The 26,027-nt window shown below is 33.6% G+C and overlaps 1 protein-coding gene and 1 pseudogene across 1 annotated transcript in view; both read right to left on the bottom strand.

Moving 5' to 3' along the window:
- Positions 1–15,861, bottom strand: part of NAALADL2 (N-acetylated alpha-linked acidic dipeptidase like 2) — a 799,198-nt gene extending 783,337 nt beyond the window's left edge. The window contains exon 1 of the mRNA XM_006910847.1: positions 15,692–15,861. Within this exon, the coding sequence (XP_006910909.1) occupies positions 15,692–15,734 (43 nt within the window). The 5' untranslated portion in view covers positions 15,735–15,861. The remainder of the gene's footprint in view (positions 1–15,691) is intronic.
- An 8,974-nt stretch (positions 15,862–24,835) lies between these two features.
- LOC112479075 lies at positions 24,836–24,954 on the bottom strand (annotated as a pseudogene).
- Positions 24,955–26,027: the final 1,073 nt, after the last annotated feature.

The raw sequence follows: 26,027 nt of genomic DNA, 5'->3' as shown, positions 1-26,027 counted from the left end.
TCCATGCAAAATGGAAATAGGCAAATAACACATCGCCTTAATCTTCACTGTCAATATACTACTTTAATTTGACACTGCTTTTAAATGCTGATCAAAAAGTAAAAAAAAATTTTGTTGCTCCAGTTTTTATACTGGAAATTATAGTTACCTTAGTCATAAATTAAGGGACCCAGAATTTTATTTTTAGAAAATAAGACATATTTCTATTTCTATGGAGAAAAGTTAATAAGTCTTAACAGAAATATATTAGGACATCTAATGAATTACACAAATTTTGATATAGAAAAGATTTTAGAAATCATCTTCACACTGTTTGGATTACGAATTCCTTTGAAAATGTGATTAAATCCTTTTACCATGTCTCTTAAAAAATGTAGATGAACACAAAACTCCTTAATCTGGGGTGTCAATGGGTGGTCCATGAAAAGTTTTCTGGAAGTCATATCTCTCTTGAATTTTTACACAAATGTTTGCATGTATGTACGCGGTGAATAATTATTTATCATCTAAAATCTACTTTTTTCACTCTTGTTTTTTGATTATTTCTGAAAATTAGTGAGTTGGGCAATGACATTCATATTGTTTATTTTGTTACATGTAAAAGAAGTCAGGCATCCTAGAAGTGGAAAGGTCGATACCAGATTGCACATGAGCATGTTTGCATATTTCAAAGATGTTAACCACAGTTTAGGTGGGCTGCTTTGGGGAACAAAATATCAATGCTTCTTGACTGCAGTCTCTCCTACTGATACTTAATGTGCCAAGTTAAAATACTTGTATGGTGGACAAGGAGGCAGCATGGGGATTTCCTGGCCTTCTTTCCTGCCAATTTGACAGGCTGCATTGTAGCAGGTGCACAGCAAAGCGATTAAGAATGTACAGGTTGACAAAACATGTGTGATATGACTGCAGGCGTTTTATGTGAATGACATGTCATGGCAAGTATTGGCCTCAAGAGATTTTTACCTAGGGTTCTGAAATGTGAGAATAATACATGCATATAAAAGTATTATCGAGAAGGTGAGAGCTCAAGGAAAAATAACCTCGACTGGAGTCTATATAAATGAAGTACATTGCAATGCAAGGTATATTTTTTGCTGCTTAAATATTTTACAAATGTCCCATTTATATGACTAAATGCAGTAAGCATCTGTCTTGGGTGATGTGATTTTTTGACTGCTATACAACTCGTTCAGCTGCCAGGAGGACAATGAGCCCCGTTTGTTAAAATTCATGATTGGAAAAATACCAAATGTCATCCAATTCATTTTAAGAACACATTTAGCCCTTGGTATCAACTTCTTTACTCCTAGGACGTCTTGACTATATAGGTGCATATATACTGAGAAGAAGTAAAAACAAGATACTGCCATCCACTCCGTTTAAATTTAGCTAGCCTTAAACCTCAACTGTAATCAGTGGGCTGGAAATATGTTTCACATTAGCCCGGAAGTTAGAACTCCAATAACTAAAGTTTATTGGGCACATAGAAAACTGTTTGAAATTCTCCAAACACACTAGTCATGCTGGCATGTCTTTGTACAACTGGTTTCTTATCTCTGAAGTAACTTTTCCATTTATTGAACTGAGAACTCTTCATTCTTTAAGGAGGAATTAAATATCACCTCTCTGCTTAAACTTCCCTTTTTTCCATTCACTTGCCTCCAGGCAAGATGACTTACACACATGGTAACTTAAAAGCTGGTAACAGCTTTAGATATTGTTATGAGAATAAAATCAGGTGACTTCAGTAAAATTTCCAGGATCAGTACCTTGCATATAGTAGCCTTCCCATACCACCTTTAACATGAAGTTCTATAAAATGCCTAAATCCCATGACTAATGTTTATTCAAAGACATTAAACTAAGGCACTTTGTTTTTATATATCTTTGAAGAAGTTATAAAGTAGATGACAGACAATCTGCACCTATCATTAGCTTCTCTTTCAATTTTTTTGATTGTGATTTAAACAAAATTAAATCAGGTTTGAAAATTTAGCTTATACCTACCATATCTAAAAATTGACTGCCTAGAACCTATCTTTACCAGATTATATCTCTGATATATGTGAAAGTTTCAATGGAAAGTAGATGTCAGGCCCCAAATTAAAACATAGTTGGAGAACATTGCACTTTTCTTTATAAAGAGATTTGTGTATTATATTTCAAAAATCACATTTTGAGCTTTAGTTTTTACATAAAACGAAGTTAAATTGATTGGTGCAAACCATTGCATCCAGAGCCACTATTAAGGGCATCATATAAATAAAATGCTTAACAGGTTCTTTAAACAATGGATTTAATTACATTGTGGGTTAGGACGAAATGAATAGGGAAGAAACGGGTGATGATTACTACTCATTAGTTCTCACTGTGCGAAGGTAAGGGCGCCCGGTAGTAAGAAAGCCAATACTAACTTTCTGCTGATGCTCTCAAAATAGCATCTTTAATGGCTGGGGTCATAAAGATACTGAGGCCCCCAAACTCATCAAACAAAGGCATCATAGTATCAAAGTTAAATGACCATCCTTTCAGATTCTGAAATTCAAGAGAATAATTACAGAATGTTTATCAGAGATTTTTGAAGCTCTCTATACACATATGTGTGTATATATATACATGTGTGTGTGTGTGTGTGTGTGTGTGTGTGTGTGTATAAACATTTTAATGTCTTCCGTGGCAGACAACAAGTTGCTGTGGTCTATGAGCTTCTGTGGTCCATGACTCATTGAATGTAGCTTCAGTAGCTCCTAACACTATCTGGTACATAATCATATGTCAATAAATATATGTTGAATGAACAAATGCATAACACTAAATTTGGTATGTTTAAATATAAATCTACTTCACTTAAATGCTCTAAACTTGTGAAGAATTTCCAACTTGTTGAAAATGGCAACTGAAGGAGGCTCTATCTATTCAAGAAGACCATCATTACATAAGTCAGACAGACCAAGGTTTGAATACCAGCTCTACCATTTAGTTCTTATATAATCCTGAGAGAGTTATTTACATAGCTGAGCCTTCTGTAAAATGAGGAAACCAAGACTCATTCTCACCTGGTGGATGTGAGGCTTAAATCTGGCCTTATAAATAAAGCAGTTAAAGCAATGCTCATCCCCTAGCAAAAGTTCAGCATATAGTAATTATTCTCTTCATCTTCATCATCATCATCATCATCATCATAGATGTTAGATATCTGTTTAATTTTAACAGAAAGGAGATTTTTACCCATGTGATTTAAAAATAAAACTTTGTGAAATAATTATTTCTAAAATAATAATCGCAATGTTCATCATTCTACATAAGCTTTGGAGAACCTTATACATGTAAGTTAAAAAAAAAAGTTTTTAATTAGGCCCTCCTATTGTTGCATTAAAATGTTAGAAATAAAAAAGTACCATTAAATAATCACTTTTTCTTAAAACAAGGTAATATATTACTTAACTCAAATGTGTGTTCCCAGCAGAAAGTTGTTTAGAGGAGGTGAACTTTCAGTATCCTCACATTTAAGTTCCTCAAGTTCAACAAAAAATTGTCTTTTACTGTACATCTTCTACCTTTGATTCCTCTGATATTCTTCATTTTTAGTCTATACGGCATACTTCCACTGGCTACAGAACAAGAAAGCAGCAACTTTCTGATGCCAGATGCTGAAGATCAATAGCTATTTCTCAAAGTTTATAGCATAATTAAAATGTGTAACAGGAATAATTTTCTCTTCAAACCCTAAGGCTAAGCCGAGAATTATTGACTAAGTCAAAGTTATGTGGTGTAACATTTTTTATTATGTTTATGGAAGATATAAAGGAGTTTATGGCTTTTACATGTAATTTGTTAAGTTAGAAACACTGAAGAGGAACTATCCTCTACATCAGCAAAGCATCAATTGTCTGAAAACTTCTTTAAGGTGTATTTTGTGGAGGAAAATCTATATTCCTTTATATCAGTTTGCGGTCACCTAAAACTTCAAACTGAAGGTTAATGGTCAAAACATTTTTAAATTTAGTAGAACCCATTTACTTCAAACTATTCCTTCAGAGCTTTATCACCTTCAATAAAAGTGCCAGGAAGGTAGGTATGATGAAAATATCATAAGGAAGTGAGGGTAGATAAGACATGAGAAATCATGATGAACCCAAACATACATAAAGTTACATGAGATTTTTTAAAATACAGTACCCCTGGAAAAGCAGATATATCAGCTATAGAACAAACTATAAATAAAATATTACTCTTTCCAGTAATACAAATTAATAGTCACTAGTTTTTGCACATGGATATAAAATGGTTGTTATTTGAAACACTCCTTGAAGAGTCTTTTTCTTTATTTTTCAAGGTAATTTTTAAAATGGTATTCCTGGGAAATGTAGATGTTAAGAAACAATAAAGTCAGATACATCCTAGATTTAATCCTAGCTTTGTCCCTTTCCGGTATTTACTAAATGCCCAATTGTATTAGTTGTTCTTTTCATTAATAATAATAATAATAATATCATACAAACCCCAATGTGAATCACTAATTATCTAAAGGTCTTGAAATTTTTGAGTGGATAAGCATAGATTCCAACCTTATTTTGCTTTCTTCAAACACATTTCAAATTGAAGTACATCTCCATCATCCCAAAGTCTTATAGGTCAGTCATATTCATGCTGTATATATGGGCTTTTTTCTAACATTATATAGATGAGATACCGTACAATCTTATTGGAAGTGAAGAAGCCTGGGTATTCCATTGTTTTTCAAAAGCTGGATGGATCTGTAATGAAATGTATTCTCTCTTCTAGTTCTTTCTTAGTCCGGTAGCATGCAATCTGAAGATAACTAGCTGGAATAGGCTTATTGTGGGGTGCTACATGTTAAAGTTTAAATATTCCAGAATAACAATCTCTAGCTAAATCTGCAAGCAGGCCAGTAAAACACACACACATACACACAATGTACACACAAACACACATACTCATACTCTCACCAAACTTACTCATGCCTCTATGAAAACTCTCTTAATAATCAGTCGGCATTTCTTTCCCACATTCACTGACACTAATCTCCTACCTTCACTGAGGCTACTTCTGGCCAGTCCTTTTATTTGTCTTTCATGTATTCAACACCTTATACACAGCCCCACCCTAACTCCTGGCTGAATGAACTCATTCTTTACCGCAAAGATGCAGGCCATTTGGCATGAGCACCATGGAAGTGGGTGCACTCTTCTCTGCAATTCAGTGAATCTGTCATTATATTCACCCTTCTTACTCTTCTTTATTCAAAGAAGGTTTCTCTCCTGGCTTTTTAAAGTTACTCTAATGATCCAAGCCTTCATTTTGATTAGACACTCCTTCTATTTTAGCACCTTCATCCTCTCCTGCACTGACACTGAAAATTATACTTACCTCATAGAACTGTTGTGTTGTAACTATCTCCTTTGTTGACTCTTCTTTCTCCCACTCCCTAACAATGGGTATTGCCCATGGCACAATTATTGAACTAATACTTCAGTTTTCTTAGGACTTGACTTTATAATTTTGTCTTCTCCTTTCACTTCATTCCTGATAATTCTCAAATTGTTTCTTCCTCATGTCTCACCTTAATTCCAAGTTTGAATCACCAAATTCTAACTAGTCTTTATTCTGTCATTTAATATTTTATACTATTTTATATAGAAATCCCTACTTGTCACTTCCTCACAAACTCTGTCATCTTTATCTTCTCTCTCTCCCATGACCTCATCTCAGTTTCTTTCATTTCTGCTCAACTTTTAGATGTTAGTGTTTTCTAGATTCTACCATCAGTCCTCTCTTCTTACTTTAACATCTATCTTTGTATATTCTCACTTATTCACCATGTCATCTATCACTTAAGTGTAATAATTTCCAACTCTTTAATTTTATCCTAGTTCTACTTCCCAAAGTCTAGTTTTGTTTGTTTGTTTGTTTATTTGTTCATTTTTTCAATTTATGTCTTGGACATTTTCATTAATATCTGACACATATAGTTTAAAATTATTTTGTTTAAAACAGTCTCATTATATTTCTCTCCTATAAACTGCTCCCTAAATCAGTTAAAAATACTATTATCTCTGTCACCTGAGTCAGAAAACTAGTCTTCACAACCTCTTCCTGTTTCCATACTTAATACAAACATCAATTTAACTTCAAGTATCTCTCAAATTTATTTTTTGTCGAATTTCACTATCATCATATGAACTCAGCTCTCTATCACTATGCAATGATGAATGATAATGAGGGTGAATCTGAAATAGAGCAGAAAGGCATCTATCTTTCTGTAAAGAAGATATAGCCATATAATTATTTATATTTATATTTATTGAGCATATATTCCTTATTGGGTTGTTGTGAAGATTAAATAAATATGTTTAACACTGTAACTGTCCCTAGCATACTGCATAAACTTAATAAATGTTTCCTCTATCACCACCACCACCACCATAGTAATTATTATTTCACACTTAGACTCTTTGAGACCTCATCTAGTTAACCCCAACCAAAGTCACTGCAACACAGAACTAGAGAAAATGAGGAGGAACAAATTCCCTAGTTTTGATAGGCAATGCATTGCTCCCAGTCTCCTAGAATAGAGACTCAATATCAATTATGATTCTTCTAGAAAAAGGTCTCTTTCAATTTTAAGACATTTTTATTTGCCAATATTTTTTTTAGTTGAGGCTTCTTGTTTTATTTTGTTTTGCATTTACCATGTTAAGTGACTGCTATTTTATGCTCAACTAATTTTCATGTTAGAAAAAATGTAAATTTCATTTTATGTTCATTTTTTCTGAACATATTAAACATACTTGAAAATATACTGTGTGTTAGCTGTGGTTCTAGCCATAAACAAGTCAGCTACTGTCTTTCATCACAGTGAGTATTTTATTGCAAGAAAATAGGCAATAGACAAATATACAAAAAAGAAAAAATAAAAGAAAATGATTCATGGTGAAATATTAAAAGAACTAAAGTCAGGCATTAAGATACAGACTGGCTGCTTTAGTTTTACAGGCTAGAGAAGGTATCATTGAGATGATATCTGATAACTGAAATGAGAAGAAGGAACAAACCATAGGAAATTCACAGAAATTAGAAATACTTAGCGGTCTTAATAGGGAATCATCTTGGTGTTTTTGTTGGAGGAAAAGAGAAGGCCAAGATAGTTGTGAGATTCAAATGAGCTTAGTAAATTTATGCCTTGAATTAGTACTCAATGAACACTAGTTCTTTCTCCTTTTTATTTATGTGATTATTAAGATAAATTATTTACTAACTAATCAATGTAGGTAAATGTGAATTTCATGTGAAGATGACCTTGCCAGAACTTTCTATTAACTAAATACCAATGTTATTGTGGAATTTAGTAATTATTAATTCCTAGAAATATAAGCAATATTATAAGCTTTCTAATCTAGAAAGAAAGATGATACCTAAAGGAAATCTATAGAGGTCAAATGATAAACTGAAAAAAATATATAAAATATGAGCCTAAAACTTATGAGAACTCAAACTCAAGAATGAAAACATTACTATTTTCTTACTAAACTCCACCACAATTCCTACTTATCTTTGTCAAAAATAAAGTCTTAAGGTAACATCATTACCTCACTGCACCTAAAATTTATAAAGTCTCTAAATATGTTTATAAGGCAACATGAATATTATCAGTACCAGTATGTTTTTCTTTATTCTTACTCTCTGTCCTTGCCTTGCCTACTTCTCTTCCTTAACTAAATCTGCCACAGTGACTACTGAACCCTTCAGTAATCAAAACGAACATAAAACACCTATACAAAATTCAGTAGAAACTTCAGGAGACACACCTGAGTAATAACACCATAGTTTATAAAACATATTTAGCAGTATAATATTCAAAATGATCTATTTTATATTCTGAAATTTTAATAGCATGACTATTTCAATTATGTAAATAACAAATTTCATTGTCTATATTTCTTAATTATTCATTTGTTTTCTTTTCCTTTCTTCTTTATTTTCAGATTTATTATATTTTTAATTTAAATCTTTTTCAGTATAATTTTTTTTCCTGACAAATGTCTGATAGGTCGGTGCAGTAGCTTAAGAAGCTCAAAAGTAAATTGTCCATGTCAAGATTCTGAGATAAGTTAAATAATACTATTTTCTTTAAATCTATACCTTTTTTTACTTTATTTCTCAGTGTTGCCTAATAAAAACCTTCTCTTCTAGTTATGTTTGTTTCCTGTTGATCTACAGAAGGTATTCTGATTTTTATCATCACTTTTAATGGAGAAATCTTTTAATCTCATATAATGATGCATTTTTACATTATTTGAACACCACAAATCTTAAAATCAATTTCTTACTTTCTTTTGGCTATTAGGAAACTTGAAAGCAAATCGTGATTTGTTTGGTAGCTGTTTAGAATGTTCTGGCATGTATTTTCTATACAAATTTTAACTGTTACATTATTTTAACTTCATTTTCTATTATGCTTAGTAATTTGTAGCCTATTTCAAAGTATAAATTCTTAGAAAATTCTTTATGTTTTCAATAAGGTAGGAGAATAAAGCAAGTATATACTTGAATGGATTCAAATTCTTTGCCTTCTCCTTGTTTCTGTTGTTCATTTCGCCAGAAAATGCTTTCTTCTCTCCGGGCACTTATTTTACATTACCGAACCTGCCAGAATCAGTTTACATCATGTCCCCTCTATGAAACTTTCTATAAAGTTCTAGGTTTCTCTATAAATTCTTAGATATTTGTCTGTGTTTATAACAATAGCCAAGAACAATATAACAACATAATCAAGAATTGGAAGAGTAGAAGCAACTTCCTCCTTCTGTAGCAAAGTATATTTTTCCTTCTCTGAAACCTGCCACCAAGTAATACGTATGTAACAAAGAATTTTCAAGATTTATCGGTACTTTTAAAGAAAGAGGTGACTTGTCTGTGAATGCATTAAAAGTCCATAAACAAAAAGGAAAATAATCCTCTCTGTTCCTCATGTCATTTCCAAAGGAACTAATTTTTTTTAAATGTATTTATTTAAAATAGTTTCAAGTATACAGTACATTGGTTAGACATCTACATAGTTCATGAAATGATCCCCCCAATTGCTCCCTCTCTCCCTTGGCCCTCCACTTAGCCATCATATTAATGCTAACTCATTTCCTGGGCTGTGCTCCCCATCCCTGTGACCAACTATCGACCACTAATTTGTACTTCTTTAAACCTTCACCCCATTCTCCCAGCTCCCCAACCCCCCTCTCCTCTGTCCATCACCAAATTGTCCACTATATTTGTGAGTCTGTTTTTGATTAGTTTGTTCTTTCTGCGAAGGAACTAACTTTTGAGAAAACAAAAGGATCATAGAGATGGAAAGATTTCAAGAGTTTAATCGGTTCTCAAAATGAATCATTCACCAAGGTCTGAAGTCACACAGCAAATTTACTGTGTTGTTTAACAGATGTACACATACAACTTTTGCTGTTTATATGAACTACATTAAATTCAGTAACTGACTTTTCAAAACATTTTTCTTTGGGGTTTTGTTTGTTTGTTTTTAGTAGATAGGAATTTGTACCTATCCCCTAAGTCGCACTCAATTTTTTAATACACATTGCACAATGTGCATTACTATGATCAAGGATTTAAAAAAGACAGACGGATTGCATTACAATATAAGTTATAAAGGCATTTATGAATGTACCTTCTGAAGGGTTCAACTGTGGAGGTGGTTAAATATCTATCAACAGAGCAACAAAATAGCCCTGTCAAATAAAACTATTTACACATACTTTTCCTGATGAGAAGATTAGAAGTTTAAGGAATCAACTAAAGCTCAATGCCCTTTTGTTTTCATCCTAATTACATTTTCTTTGCAATCTTCTCAGTCACTTGTTTTTCCTTCACTTAGGTATCAAGTGGAATACCTTCCAATGATAAGTCAAGTACATGCTTGGTTAATAATCCTACCCCAAAAAACTGTGAGAAGGTTGGCTTACTGTCTTATTCAGTTAGCTAAATTTGTTTAAACTCTTTCCAAAATCTAGAGAATAGGCATAAAATGTAATAATTACATAGTGTTTATACATGTATAATCATCAACTTGTTACTGCATCCTTTATTTCTGTACCTTAAGAAAAAAGAAAGCAGATTCAAAGGCAAATCCAACCTTTTAAATATATGAAAAAAATTCATTGCATTATTAATAATAATGTTTAAACAATCAAGTCATCCTGTAGGTATGCATCGCCTTTTCTTTAAGAAGATTTTATAGTGACTTTAATTGAAACTTAAAATGTTTCCCTTTAAAACAAATTCAGTGCCATAAAATAGAATTTAAATCAAAGGAAATTAAACTGTGCTTCCAGACCATTTTAAAGTATAAAAACAAACTCTAAATTTCAAAGCGTTTGAGAACTGACTTTTCCCCCAGCAGCAGGTTTTAACTGAGGACCATTTCTAACCACCTTTATCTCATGTCCCAATCAAGTACATTGCTTGCTATTTTATTTCTAATAAGGTAAGGACAAGAAAAAAAGGCCTCCTTAGCTCATTTATGTTGCTTTCATTTTGTATTTCTTATATATCACGTCAGAGTTTATCTCCTAATCTCATTTGCCAGCTCCAAGGATTTTCTGTTTTATATCTGAGAACAGTCCCCAGGCCATCTTCATGTTCACCTTTGCCTAACCCATTAGGTAAGACTCACCTGGGATTTCATGCCATTCTTGACATTCTCTGCAATTTTACTTACTCCAAATGTGCTCTATTTTGCCTTTAGATAATAAGACCTCTCTCCAGCAGAGCTTCTGGAAGTTTCAACCAAAAAACCCTGTTACCTCAATATCTAAATTTCAACTCCAAAATGTCTCAGGTCTTCATGTGTTCCAAATAATCTCTAAGAGCTAGTGAAAGTCTTCCTCCTGGAACAAGAACTCCTTGCATATCTCTCTCTCACGCTCTCTCTCTCTGTCCTTTCACTTCTCTTAATTGAAAAAAAACGTTGAAATTCTCTAGGCTGGGAAGGAAGAGTCACAAACTAGTTAGTCCTCTTTAGAGTTTTAGAAAAATTTCAAGGCACTCACAGGCATGGTTTACCACGATGAATACAGAGATATTTTTTCCACCGCAGAAAATAAACATGAACACCAAACCAGTATAACAGGTTGGGGTATGCAGTACTGCTGCCCTGAGGCTGCAACTTAGAAGCAAAGACACTAAGGCACCTTCCTGCCTAGATTTTTTTTTTCTTTTACTAGCCAAATACAAAAAGAACAATTTCTTAAAAATGGCTGTATCATGAGAAACATTTCAGCCGACTTCTCGTTTGTAATGAAAGTTAAGTAAATGTCTTAAAAGTCAATGAAACTGTGATAGAGTCAAGAGAAAACCCAAACCTGAACGGACCAGGTTTCAACAACCTCACCAAATACTGAACAATTCTTTCCAGGTCATAACTATAGAAACTAAAAGATGTCAATATGAAAAGCATTTATAAGCCTGATTTCCCCTTTTGGAATAGAAAAGTAAATGCCTACAGAAAATAATGCGCCAAATTCCTCTATAAAATTACAGGCTCTGGGCAGCTAAGGTGCAAACCTGGCAACTCTTCTAAGAAATCAAACACAATTTTATTACCTTCATAGAATCTCTGTTTGCTACTGCACAAAGTAGAAACATTGGACTTGAGCCCCTCTAAGCTCCCTTCTACCTTGAAAATGTTAATATTCTACAGATTTTTATCTCCCTAACTACGATAGTCAAATCCTCCTTCAGTGGGTTGATGAAGAGTCCTCTCCTCTCTGCTGACTACTGTCTAAAGCTGACCTTACATCCTGCAGAGTCTAGCCAACTCTTCTATATTTAAAAACATTTTCCCCTGGACTCTAGTCTTTTGTAGGCTTTAGAGTAGGGGTTTCCTAGATCTTGAGGTCTAAGAGGAACTGAGGTAGGAAGGAGGGCTATAATTGGAAGATGCTCAGGCACATCCAAGGAGCTGATAGCAGGCAGCCCGAGTGACGAGGTGTGTTGAGCAGCACAGGGGAGACTCCCACTCAAAGAAATCTCTCATAAGGTTGTTCCCTCATTGAACTCAGAGATACCTTTTATTCAAATAATTCCAAGCATGACATCATATATTATATCCTTTAAAAAGAGGCAGGAGGCCACGGACATGCTTTGATCAAGAAAGAGGAGAAAAAAATGGAAAAAGCTCATGGAGACTGAGTTCTGAGGTAGGAGGATTTAGTGGATGAGGAACAAAGCTGGATAATGATAGATTCTTTCTTTTCTTCTTTTTCTTTCTTTCTTTTTTACAATTCTGACTATGGTCAGCCCTGTAAGTTAATAGGAATCCTGGGAGAAGTAGAAAATACATGCCCTTCCTGACAGAGAATAGGTAAGGGGTCCTCACATGCCCAAGGGTAGCCTCTGGGGAAAATTCAGCCTAAGGCATTTTCTGGGTAGATGCCTGTTAGGAAAGAAGTTGTTACCATCTTGTCATCCCAGCCAAGATCTTTAAATACTGTCATAGATTGACCAAGTGCCACTCTGGTATAAGTGAGTTTGCAGATATTATGCAAAGAAATGATGCTTTCTTTCCTTAGCAAACAATGCTCAAAGAGCACTCTCCCTTCTCCTCTTGTCATATTACATAGGTATTTTATTTATAGCTTGAAAAATTAGAAAGAAAATTCTAGCATTCTATCCAAACCTAGATAATTCTATTTTGTGAATCCTGAGAATGTTATAAACCTTCACGTATAAAATCTTTACATAATTCTCTGTGGGGTTACTTTTCATTGAGACTAAAAGGGAGAGATTGGTTTTTATATTTGAAGAGATAATTGATATCTGTTAACACAGTAAGCTGAAGATAACCTTGGAACGAGCACACTTTCATTTGTGAAAAAATAGGTTCGCAATACCACTGGAAATACTAAACGTTGATAGCTATGGTATGAGCTCCACCAACCAGGAACACCTAACTAGCTTCTAGGTTATAGAAATGAGTCAGAGACCTGCAAGAAATAGCACTAAAATAAATAATCTTTGACAATGTCTATGGCTAGCCCTCCAAGCTGTGACTAGAGATGGTCCAATGAACCTAGACAATCTGGATACACGGCCTTAGAAAATCATTATTCAAAGTACATGATGGAGTTCTAATTATAATCTACTGTCATTTATTATCTTCATACCAAAACTCTAAATCATCCATATGTTTACTGTACAAAACATAGTATTTGAATATAGTCATTTTGGTTAGCGAACAGTCATTTAAAGTAGAGCTGATAATAACTAGTATCATTTCAGAGAACCTCAGAATCAAAAATTAAACAACATCTCAAAATGCCTATTTATTTACTTTGATAATTTTTAAACTGAAGCTCGGATATAGGACAGGGTATTGCACAGAAAACAGAATAATGTTAGTTCATTCCATAAATAAATATTGTAGGATATATCTTGATATCTTTCATAAAATATTAAACACACTTAACAAAATCGCTTACCTTCACACATACAAATAAAGGTGCAAATTATCCTCATAGTGCTTTCCTTTATAATTTAAGAAAATCCAGAAATATTTTAAAACCAACTTAAGTACCATCATTTCTCATTAACTCTCACCTGATTAACTGGTTTACTTAATAATCTTAAGGCAAATACAACTGGAACGGGAGCATTTTAATACCCCAAGAAGACATATCTGAATTCTTTGTGGACCTACAAGAATACATTTCAACTCAGATAAGATCAGAGAAGAAAAAATTCCTTATTGAAAAGTTTTCAACAAAATAAAATACCTTGGGACAGAACTGCTCTCACGAGCATTTCCCAATGACAGAAGGTTTACAGATCTAGGCACATAATTTTCTAACTCAAACCATGGCATTCAAATTATTTACTATAGCTTTTGCTTTAAATTTGGGCATTTTTCTGATTTATACTGCTTATTAATTCTTAAAATAATTGTGTATATATATACCAATCATCCTTTTACAGTGAAACATATTACCAGAAACATAGCATACATAAAAGTGTCAGAGAAAAAGAAAAACGAAAAACAAAATGGAAAATCTATACAAATGCTAGAGCTCTAAAAAAAGAAGTAAATATTATCCATGATCCTGACACAAAGTGTGTTGATAAGGGGAAAGAGGAGAGGCCAGAGGAAAGGAGAAAGGCCTAGTTACTTCTCAATTTATTTCAATCCCTTGAATGTAGACCCAAGCGATACACCCACACAGTCTAAGATACACTGTGTAAGGGGTTGCCAAACAGTCACATATATTTTATACAAAATTATTATTATATGAACAACTATCTAATAACCTAAATACTTCTAGTATGCTTTCTCAACGAAAGATATTACTAAGACAATGAATGTATATGTTATAATCACATACATAATAGCATTTTGTCTATAAAACACATAAAATTAAAATATTTCATAGAATTATGCTAAATGAGCCTTTTATCTTGTTGTTTTTCTTTAATGGAATGCAATAAATGACTTCTTTTATTAATCTTTAAATTAAAAATGCTTCATGATAGCATTTTATGCAGTATTTCAAAAACGTTTTTAGAAAACATCAAGAAATAGAAATAAGATTCCCAGATTCTTAAACAGATTAACTTGAGAAAGGATTAAAGAAATAAAGAACGCAGGCATTCTGGAAAAGAATTCAACTCTATAAATTAGATGCTATACTTTTATGACCAGGCATGTCCATGATCACGTTATTGTTATTCTTTCATGAATTATATTTCATAGATGTAGTTTTATATGTACTTAATGGAAAACTGGGTGGTTTGAGAATTTTCTTGCTGAGAGCCTCACAAGAAAAGAATTAAAAAAATAAAAATGACATTATATGTAGATTTTTTTTAAAAATCTTCATCGAAATGTTACCTGTAGAGGTGGTAATTTGTAAGAGAGTAGTAGACTACTAAAAACTATGGCAACAAATAAGCACTAGACACATTTTCTATTTTTTTGAAGAAAGAACTTTTCTCATTCAAAAAAGTGGAAAGTGTGAGGTCATTGTATTCCTTTCTATCAGTAAGCCTAACCGTAGAAGCCCAGTCAAGCCAATGTCAACAAAGCCAATCCGTTCAAAGGACAAAGGTATCTGATTAAGTAAGACATGTAACATAAACTGCTCTCCCCAACTGATATCTTCTGAGATCCTGTTTTCTACATTTAAAAAAGTTATATATATTAATTACAAGGACACTTAGTTAGTAAATCCCACGGACAGCAAAACTTGATTACAAATAGAAATTGCATAGGCAGAGACAAAAATCCATATTCGGTCAATGTTGAAAAAGGTCTAAAATGAAAATTGCACCAGAGGGTTGGTTGCACCATTTCTCCACCACCACACTGGGGACAAAGGATAAGGCTCTCCCAAGCTCCACAAAATCTGTGGTCAGGTTGCTGAGCACAACGGAGACAGCCTGCTTCTTCTGAAACGATTCCTACCTTTTCTCCCCACCCTCAAAAGCACACCTTGAAACTCAGCGGGGCGGAGGGGAGGGGCACACCACACACACACACACACACACACGCACACGCACGCACACGTACGCACACACGCGCGCACACACACGTGCACATGCACGCACTTTGTAATCGACACTGCTTAAATTTCTGATTGCAGACATTTCCAAGGCTGTTGGCACTTACCTTGCAAGGATGTGTTAGGTAAACTTGCTTCATTCTCTCCCATTTTATAATTTCTTTTTAAAGGGGGCCAAGCAGCTTCAAGTTGTTTCAGTTACCTGCCAGCTTTGTGACCTTCTGACTTTCTACTGTAGTATTGTAACAGTATACTACCTGCTTTCTTCTGTGAATAATTACCATCCTGCTTCCTGAGTTACCTGGGCTTGCAGGACCTGTTTTACTATGAAGTGAGATCACATCTTTTGATCCAGTGTACTGCTATTAATGTGTGTTTCACAAAACGTGGCTTTGTTTCGGTTTTGATGTTAACTTTTAATTCCTTACTTTCACTTTAGTCCAGAAATAGATGTACCTTTTTCCCCCTGAGTGTTGATACTATCAACATGCCATGGTGCAGAGTTACAGTTTTGTTTGTTAGTGTTGCTGGTCTGCTTCCCTTATAGAAATAAAATAAAATTTAAAGTGAATTTTGCAATGTCCATTTGAAAAAATACAGGGAGATAAGGAACAGCATGAGAATCAGTTTTTTGCAGTGGTGGAAAAGGCAGGTTCTGGAGTACCTCCAATACTAGCTGTGTAACTATAAGCAAGGAATGTAACTTCTTTAAGACTCAGCTTCCTCAACTATAACATAGGATTAATTTTAGCAATTTTAGAAAATTTTTATGAAAATTGAAAGCAATGTATGACTGTGCAAAACTTGTGAATGGCAGCTAACAGACACACAACAAGCAAAATTTTCTCCTCCTCTTCCTTGCCCCAACTTCTTCCTTTTCCTCTTTCATCTTCTTCCTCGTCTCCCTCCTGTTCTCCTTCTCTTCCTGACCAACAGAAAAGATGCCAAAGTAACACATTGATGTCACTATGTTCTGACATCAACTGTGTTATTTATTAACTGAGAGACCTTAAAAAAATGATTCAATGCAATCTTGGAGTGCCTCAAGGTCTTCATTTGTAAAAGAAGAACACCAATATTTGCGATGCCTTTTTGATAGGAACATGGTGAGTATTACATAAACTTTTGTGCCTTAGAGAAAAATAGACTCTTGCAAAGATGAGTGACAAATTGGAGATTTATCTTTATAAATCATTAAGTAAGATAGGAAGTAGATCACAAAAACGAGTAAATTTATTTAAGTTCTGCCTCCCATAAGATATCAAAAATAAAAAAACAATCTCTACTTTCTTCTTCTAGAATTCTTTAACTTTTAGCTTTGAACACACTAGTTTTAAAAAAATCCAAGTTTCAAATGTCTCTTCCTTTAATAGTTCTTTAATTTTCAATTTTAAAAGAATCTATAGATCATATTTGCTAGATTATTAAAAATAATCTGATTACATAAGCTAGGTAAACAAAAGAAATAGCAAACAACTGGAATAGTTTTTCTCAAAAGTATTAGAAATAAAAACAAACACTACACTAAAAAATCATCACAATTAATTTAAAGTTCTTTCATTACCTGTCTGGGTCTCAATTTCCTCATCTGTAGAATGAGGGAGTTGGACCATTTAATATCTAAGGCCCGTTTCATGATTCTAATGCCACAAACCTCTGATTTAAAATCTAGGTTGTGGTTTATTTCAGAATAGAGTACTCTTTTGCTAGTACAATAGCATAATTAATGTAACATATATACCATGCTACGTACTTTACCAAAAGTAACCTGACATTGAATGTTTGCCAATAAAACACTATACTCATCACACTCTGACTTCACCATAAGCAGAGAAATACACATATCAATCCTCACTTATTATGAAAAACTTGGAAATGTATTTACATACCTGCCCTAGGCACCTAAAATTAGTTAATAATAGGTATAAAGCACCTATTATCTACTAGCAAAATTATGGCATTTGGAAATCATTATAAAAGTAGAGTAGAGAAGTCCTATTTCCGAGCCAAAGAAAAATGTAAAAATATAAACACCAGGAACCTCAAAAGTTGTTGTACCTGTACAGAAAGTAATATAAATATAAATTCAATTATATTGAAACAGTTTCAATACTAATAAAGTGCCATGGATATAAGATACATTTTCCCACCTCTCTCTCTTTCTCTCTCCCTCCCCCTTTTCTTCTCCTCCCTACTCTTGGCCTCGAATGCCTAGGAAAGCTAATCCTTCACCATCTGCCCTTTGCCTAATTCACATGAAGGAATTCTTGAACCCAGTCTTGGTTGATATCTCTTCTATGTACTTTCCAGATGCCCCTTAACAACTCAGAACTTTTCCTTTCATCATGGCTCTTATCACATTGTATTGTATGTACTGCTTAATTATGTGTCCTTGCAAGCTGTTGTCAGAGACCCTTTCTGTGTACATCACTATATCTCTAGCACTTAGCACAGTTACTACCACATACTATGCCTTCAACAAATTTTGTAAAGATGAATAAAATTACCATCATCAGAAAGGATGACTTAAAGGATTTAAGGTCAGAAAAGGGGACATGGATTAGGAAAGATGATATAAGATACTCAAAAAAAAATGACAAATTAAAGTTTAAAAGTGAAAAGAGAAGGGGGCGGGTAGGTAAGTTTATCTGCAAGAGCAGCTAATTAAGAGCTAGCAGGATAAAAGACATGAGGACACTTAAGAGAATCTCAAAAAAAAAAAAAAAAAAACCCAGAGAAGTAAATTAAAAAAAAAAAAAAAAAGCATTCGTTTAAAATACATTGTTAAAGAGAAAACTGTAGGTCTACAATGGAGTCACTTGTGCTAAAGTCCACAATACCAAAACTAGATTTAATACCTGACCTAATCATTGTTTCTACTTCTCGCAGAAACAAAATCTTAATCAACCAGTCTCAAATTTTCTGTTCAACACCAGTGAAGTAATCTGCTGGGTAGGCCATCTCCATCCCCATAGTAGAAAGAAGAAGCAATCTGCATGATAAAAAGTCTCATTCCCCCCCACACCCAAAAAAAGATGTCCTGATCTAAAAATAATTCTTTCTTTTCTTTTGATAATAGCTCCCTTGCCCACCCTTCTTCCTACAAAAACCCTTTATTTTGTACAACCCTGGGAGCACTAGTTGCTAGAAGAGATTCCACCCCATTCATGAATCGCTTACTAAAGCCAGTTAGATCTTCAAATTTACTCACTGAATTTTGTTTTTTAACAACACACACACACACACACACACACACACACACACACACACACACACAAATGACATGGGTGTCATTAGGTAGAATAGCTTTACTGAATGATGAAATTAAAACTATCATAATTATTAAAATTATCAAGATTTTCTGAATTTTGGAAAGATTTTCTGAATTTTGGAAAGAAAGTCTATGAGAGTGAATGTGTCTTTAATGCATTCAAAGAATTTACCATAAGTTACTGAACACATTTTTTAAAAATTTAGATGACCAACATTGTATTTCTAAAGCAAACACCAGGAGGAGAGTGAGCAAAGGAGGATGTTATAAATGCTGTCCTTTATCACTCAATTGGAGAGCTCTACCTAAAACTACACGGGAGGAAGAAACCAATGTTGCAGTTTAAACTGATGGGTAGGTATTGAAGTGTTTAGTTCTGATTTACATGGGAAGAAGATACAAGTGGAAAGTTGAAAACATATATATAAAGTTTTTTTTTTTAAGGTGGATGTTAACATTGTATGTTATGGAGCATGGGACTCTGAGTTTGTAAAATGTCACAATATATCTAACAATGACATAAACCTGGTACTTATTTTCTCAATGAAAAGTATAACACAAGTAGAACAAACAATTTGGTTAAAACCATAGCTATCCATGGAGAGAAAGGCTAGAGAGAAAAGGATTATAATTCTCAAGCTATAATCCTGCAAGCTATTACATGCAAGAAATTCCATGCTCAGCAACCAGAATGGATCTTTGAGGTGACAGTTCCAAGAATTGGGTGGATGCGCTTGAAAGGTACCAGAATATGCTACCCTAAAATATGCCTTCGGGCGTGTGGATTATTTTGAGCTTCAGGCAATTGAGCAGACTCACAGAAATCTTTATCTGACCTACCTGCCTGAAAATAGAGTATGTGTCCTCTTTTGTAAAGGAAATTTACATTTATAAAGGAATTTTAGATTTGTAGAAGTGCCTCCTAACCAGGAAGAGAACTACTCCTGGAGAAACTCATCACCTGAGAAACTCACCTTCATGTAAGCTATAGCCAAGAATTCCTAGGGTAGAATTTTCTGATCCTCATAGCTACTGAGTACTTTTGAGTATTATTAGAAACAAGATAGCTAGGTAAGCTAGGAAAGGATGGGAAACTACTATATGAAAAGAATGGGTAGAGGTAAATTAAACAAACTTTTTTCATGATTGGGAATGCTGGCCTAACATATTGTACTTCTTTTCTTCTGGATCTGTGTATTATCATCCACCTAGTTGCCTTAGACAGAAATGTAGGATCTATCCTTGTCTCTATCCTCTCACATTCCCTAAATAATCACTGAGTCCTATTAAAGACATTGAAATCCACCTCCTTAACTTTCCATTTCCTCTAGGTAAGGCAATTATTATCTCTTGCCACGACAGTAACTCCCTAAAAAAAAATTGTTCCTTTCTTCTAATCCATTCTCTCTATATCTGCCCAAGTGATCTTTCTAAAACATAGTCATGCTATTTCCATGCTCACATGTCTTCATTTTCCACAGCCTACTCAATAATGTCACTACTTTATCACCACAATTTTCCATTCCTCTGACTCTTAATCTTCCAATAACATCTAGTTCATTTACTCAGGCTTCTCTGGAATCCCCAAGCACACTCGATATCATAAATCTAAATAGTAAAATACAATATGCACAAAAACATATTGAATTTTCTATATATTCAAATATAAAAGAAAAAAAATTGGTCAAAAAAAATGAAGACCTACTCAATACTTTGTTTTAGGCTTAACAGACGGGCAAAAATATCCTTCTGATTCTACTAACTAAACTTTTACTTCTCCATCATTTTTATTAGAAAACTGCATCTAAATCTTAAAATTAATGTTGATGAAGAACAAAGAAAGTATTTGTTTCAGTAGTATAAAACATCCATTAATAAGAGAACAAGATAAGTCATAATGGCAAGAGTATTGTCATGTTAATGTTCTTTTTACTATAGTTTTATTAATAAAGAAGCCAAAAAACTATATTAATTATATGTTAAAACACACACACACACACCAGAGTTGCCTAAAAATTACTGATGGTTTATAGATTATCTCACATAATTAAGATATAGAATGACTCATCTAAAAATAACAGACATATAGAGGTACCAAGTTAGTTGTGATACCACTGACAGAGTTCAGGGCAGGCCCTGAACCCTCAAATGTGCCACTTAGGCACAAGGATTATTTGAGTTAAATCCAGTTAAAACTCAGGAAAAGCTCTTCACCTTTGAATTAAACCCAGTTAAAACTCAGAAAAGCTCTTCACCTGCCCCTAAACTGCCTAAACTTATATTGAAAAGGGGGCCTATACCAGGAAGAGAGCTATTACCAGAGAAACTTTTTAACCTAAGAAACTTATCTGCATAACAGGACAACTTTTGTTTCCCAAACATCTCATTAGCCTTTCTGTAAATGGCCTTGTCCCCTTTGCATCCCCAGACCCCTTATCCCCTTTCTTAGCTCAGGACATTATACAGCTTCAGTTACCTGGCTGCCCTTCAGGTCTTTTATTCTTATGAGACTCCCGTAGGTAAGTAATTAAATTTGCTTTTCTCCTGTTAATCTGTCTTACGTCAATTTAATTATTAGGAAGACAAAGAACCTAGAAGGGAAAAAGGGAAAAGTTTTCCTCTCCTACACTACAAAGTATTTGAATTCACTGCTGGGAACAACATTATTCAAGATTGTGGAAGAACTGTGTAACACAACATTAAATACAAGCTTGTAATCATAGTGTATAATAATTTGTGCACTTTTATGAGGATCCCATGAAATCTTGTCTTTAATGTCAGAAAGTTTTAAAGTGATATACTCTTTTTAGCAAACAGCCTCGTCAATGTGAGTGTACACACACACACACACACACACACACACACACACACACACACGACTAATTTACATGTAATAATTCATTGTTCAACAAATTGGCAAAACTCCCTGAGAGAAACCCAAAGGAATATGCAAACTAACAGCCTGATATTGCACAGCATGAAGAACTTATAAATTTGAAAATTTTAGGACGTGTTAAAAATTCACAATAAAGCTGGAGAAAAATATAGCCAAAACTCTAGAATATCAAGATTTAATAGGAACACCAAGATAACAGAATGATAATAGAATTACATCTTTTTAAAATATAAAAAAAATGCTAAAAGGTATCATTCGCTTGGAGATCAATTCATTTCCTCAAAACACCCTGAAATGACCAATCTTGAAAACAGAAATTTCATCTCCATGACAAAGAATGATCTAAAAACAGCTTTGGTAGTATTTTGCAAATTCAATCCAGTCATTCATGCTTAGGTAAAATATAAAATATTTTCCAGTCTTCAGCCTCTACACTTATAGACTCAAAAAATAAATAAATAAAAGACAAATAAATAATGCCAATGTGCTGCAGGAATTTGGCAAATACTACGCAAACACATTTCACAGCTGTTCAGGGGGTGACAGCTTTCTCTTTTGTGAAGCTAAAGTAAAAAAATAAGGCTTCTCACTGTCTTTAGAAACACTCCATTCCTCTCCTTAATTTAAAATATTAATAATTGATAAACATGTCCAAAATAAACACAATAACTATAATGACCACTGATTAAAATTAACACTAGGGGCCTTGGTTTCAATTCATAAAGTATGTTAAGTTTTCTCTATTTTTTTTTTATTTTTCTTTCCTTTTTTTGGTCCTCTTTATTTTTTCTTCTCCCTCCTCTTCCTCTTCCTCTTCCCCTGCTTCTTTCCCTTCCCCTACTTTTTAAAGAAAGAGTCAAAGTATCACATAACAAGCTTTCCTAGAAAAATGATTACAGAACTACTTTGTTCAACATCATAATGGGCCACTATTTTCCTCTGAGAATGCGTTCTTTCTGAAACAGTCTCTTCTGCTTTCACTGCTGACTACCTGCCAGCTAGCATTGTTACAGAAAAAGAAGACAAAGGATTAAAGTCTCCCACCTTTCCCCACAAGCAGCTTGTACTTAAAATAGACTTTCTCGAAAGTGAATGGCTGCTGTCTTTTTTAGACTAACCATATTTACTAAACGAGAAAATAAATAGAGAAGAAATGAAGAGATAAACATCACTGCTCTGGATAGATTTCACAAAATAAGAGACTTAATGGAGAGAAATCTATGCGAGAAAAAAATTCCAGGATGACATTGGAAAATATGGTATCTGATCGCCTTGGGCAATGAGGAGCTCACATATGTGAGAAGTTTTAAGAAGGAATAAACATAAAAACAGAGATAGTCATGTCATTGCTAAAGTTAGCTTTAAATCCTTACTTCATCATGTCCTTCACCTCTCTTCTAAAACTTTTAGTCTTTGTATATACTAACATCAATTAAATAATTATTTCCTTCTAATCTTTAAAATATGCAGGGCAAAAATGGCCCTGTCTTCCAACTCTCAAGGCACACACTTAGAGCATGTCTTGGATGATATTTTTAGATGTTCCAGATTTATAAGCATTCAATAAATACTTGATGACTGATTAATTGAAAACATAACATTATATTTTATATTTGTCCTAAAATCTTTAAAGTCAAATTAATAAAGAACATAAAGGAGATTATTCATTCAAAATGTTGCTAGTATTTCTGCTTTCCCCTGAAGTAAGAATATGCAATTCAAGTTATGCCACTTTGCCATAAGGATTGTTTTGAGCTGAAGGCAATTAGCTCTTTGCCTTTCCACTTTCTGTTTGAAAGAAGGACATAAGTTACCATTTGTACTGGTGTCTACCTCTTCCTTACTAGGAAAAGAACTACTCTGGAGACAACTCTTAGCACCTGAAAGGACTCATATCCGCATAGAACAGCATGCTAAGTAACACTTAATTTACAATAAAATCCCTCCCCTTATCGTCCCCTAATTTTCTTCTCTCCCCCCAGAAGTTTTAAACTCCTTTTCCTTTGTACAACCTAAAATGGCATATAAGCTTAAATTCTAACTTCCTCCTGGAATCACAGTCCTTTGTATATACATAGGTATGTATGTATATATACACACATTCAAATATATTGTTTGAGAGAGCTATTAATTTTAGTTTTCTTAAAATCTAAGAAACTCATTATTTACTTCAGATTGGTGACAAATATAAAATTATAATATTTTAAAATGCACAATAATGTAGTTTGAAGAAATAATCTAAGATTGAATTACCCCTATTAGCACCTAATGAAATAAAAGTTAAATAATAAAAACAAAGATGAAAGTGTAACATACATAGAGAAACTTGGAAAGCAATTTAAACTATTAAAGAAAACATTCTACTTTCTAATTTAGGGATTATTTTATGACATCACAAGTTCTGGACTTATCTGCCCTCAGATACTTTTGTTAGTCTGAAAACTTTTTTTTCTTTTTTTAAAGTAGAATCTGAATAATTTTAGATGAGTTATTCACTTTCCAGTGGGTCCAATTCTCTCTATACGGTTGTGTTTGGGGTAAGTTTCTAGCCTATCCTCTGAAGCATTTTCATGTAACCATTGGCTTCTTAATAAATTAAGTCATGAGAGCTTTCTTCCCCATTTCTGTATCCAAATATTATAATGTAAATATGCAAAGTTATGTAAATATAATAGTCTATCTTTACCATCAAATTAGCATATTAGAATTGCTTTCTTTGAGTTTCAAATTGTTAATGAGCTAAAGATGATTCCATTAAGTGATTAATCTCAAGGGTAAATTCAGAAGTGATCAATCTCAAGGGTAAATTCGGAAATCTGATCCAATAAGAAACATGCATTTAGCAATGTAAGAAAACATTTTTTAAACATTTATCATACTCTCTTTCACTGTTGATAACAATAAAAATTGGTGCAATCTTGCTTCTGTATTGAATATTTACATGCAATAAAATGAACCCTATTTAAAACACATCATTATATAAGTTTTGCTTTTTGTTTTTTATTTTTTTTTTTAGGCAAGGCTACCCTCGGTTGATCTCACAGATTGCAAAGACCTTGTCAACTTACAATCCCTTATTTTTTATGCCTACAGCATCTGGTCTTCCTAGGTGGTCTCCCATCCAAGTACAAACCAGGCCCGACCCTGGTTAGCTTCCAAGATCAGATGGGATTGGGCTTGTTTAGGGTGGCATGGCCATAGACATTGTTATATAAGTTTTGATAAATGTATTGAAGGGTATCAGAAAATGCTATGCCAAAATATGCCTCATTAAGTTTATGGATTATTTTTAGCTAAAAGCCATTGAGAACCAGCAGATGCAACAAAAAAGCTCTATAAACAGGGCACAAGTTTTCCTTTTGAAAAAGAAATTTCCTTCTATTTGTAAAAGGCATCTCCTTCTTCGCTACTAGAAAGAGAAGGATTCTTAACAACTCTTACAAATGGAGACGGTAAGGACTGAATCTCCACAACAAACCTTATGAGACTACCTTTGTTTAACATACTTTTCCCTTTCTTCTTCTAATAACTTGCCTTCCTCTCTTAGAAGCTCCAACCTTTTTTCCTTTGTGTAGCCTAAGGTGCTATATATAAGCAAAAGTTCTAACCACCGCTTTGGGTTACTCATCACTGGGTACTGCCATGTATACATGTGCAATGTACACATTAATAAATTTTTATTTTTCCTCTCGTCAACCTGACTTTTGTCAGTCTAATTTACAGGGCCCCAGATGGAGAACCTGAGTAGAGGAAAAATATTTTTTCTTCCTCTATAGTACTCATCCTTACAACTACCACAACATTCAACATATACAACACTTCCATCATCCTAAGATGTTTTCTACAACTCGAGACTTGTTTTGGTTCTTTGTCCCTTCATCATATTCTGGAAATTGCCTCTGGGTAGAAATTATACAGCTCACCTTATTTCATTTCCTTTTCTAGGAGATCACAATGATGAGCTCCCTGTTGTTCGATGTCTGAAAACAATTGTTTTAGATATTTTGTCCTGTAGACTAGTTTTATGATAAAAGGCAAATAAAATAGAAAGTATTCCTTCATACATAGAGTAGAAATGGTACAGCCTAGCTAGAGGACTACTGGGCAAAATATATTTAAAATATTAAATAAAAGTCACAGCATTTGAAATTTCACTCCTAGGAAGTTTTCTAAGATAATAATCAGAAATCTGCAAATGAATTTATATAACAATATTTGTCAAGGTTTTTTTTATGATACTAAAAAGAAATAAGGAATTAAATGCTAACAATAAGAG

Source organism: Pteropus alecto, unplaced genomic scaffold (assembly GCF_000325575.1).
Source record: "Pteropus alecto unplaced genomic scaffold, ASM32557v1 scaffold33, whole genome shotgun sequence".
In the NCBI taxonomy this organism is placed as follows: domain Eukaryota; kingdom Metazoa; phylum Chordata; class Mammalia; order Chiroptera; family Pteropodidae; genus Pteropus; species Pteropus alecto.
Note: the sequence above shows the minus strand (reverse complement) of the source record. Positions and strands in the feature narration are given on the sequence as shown.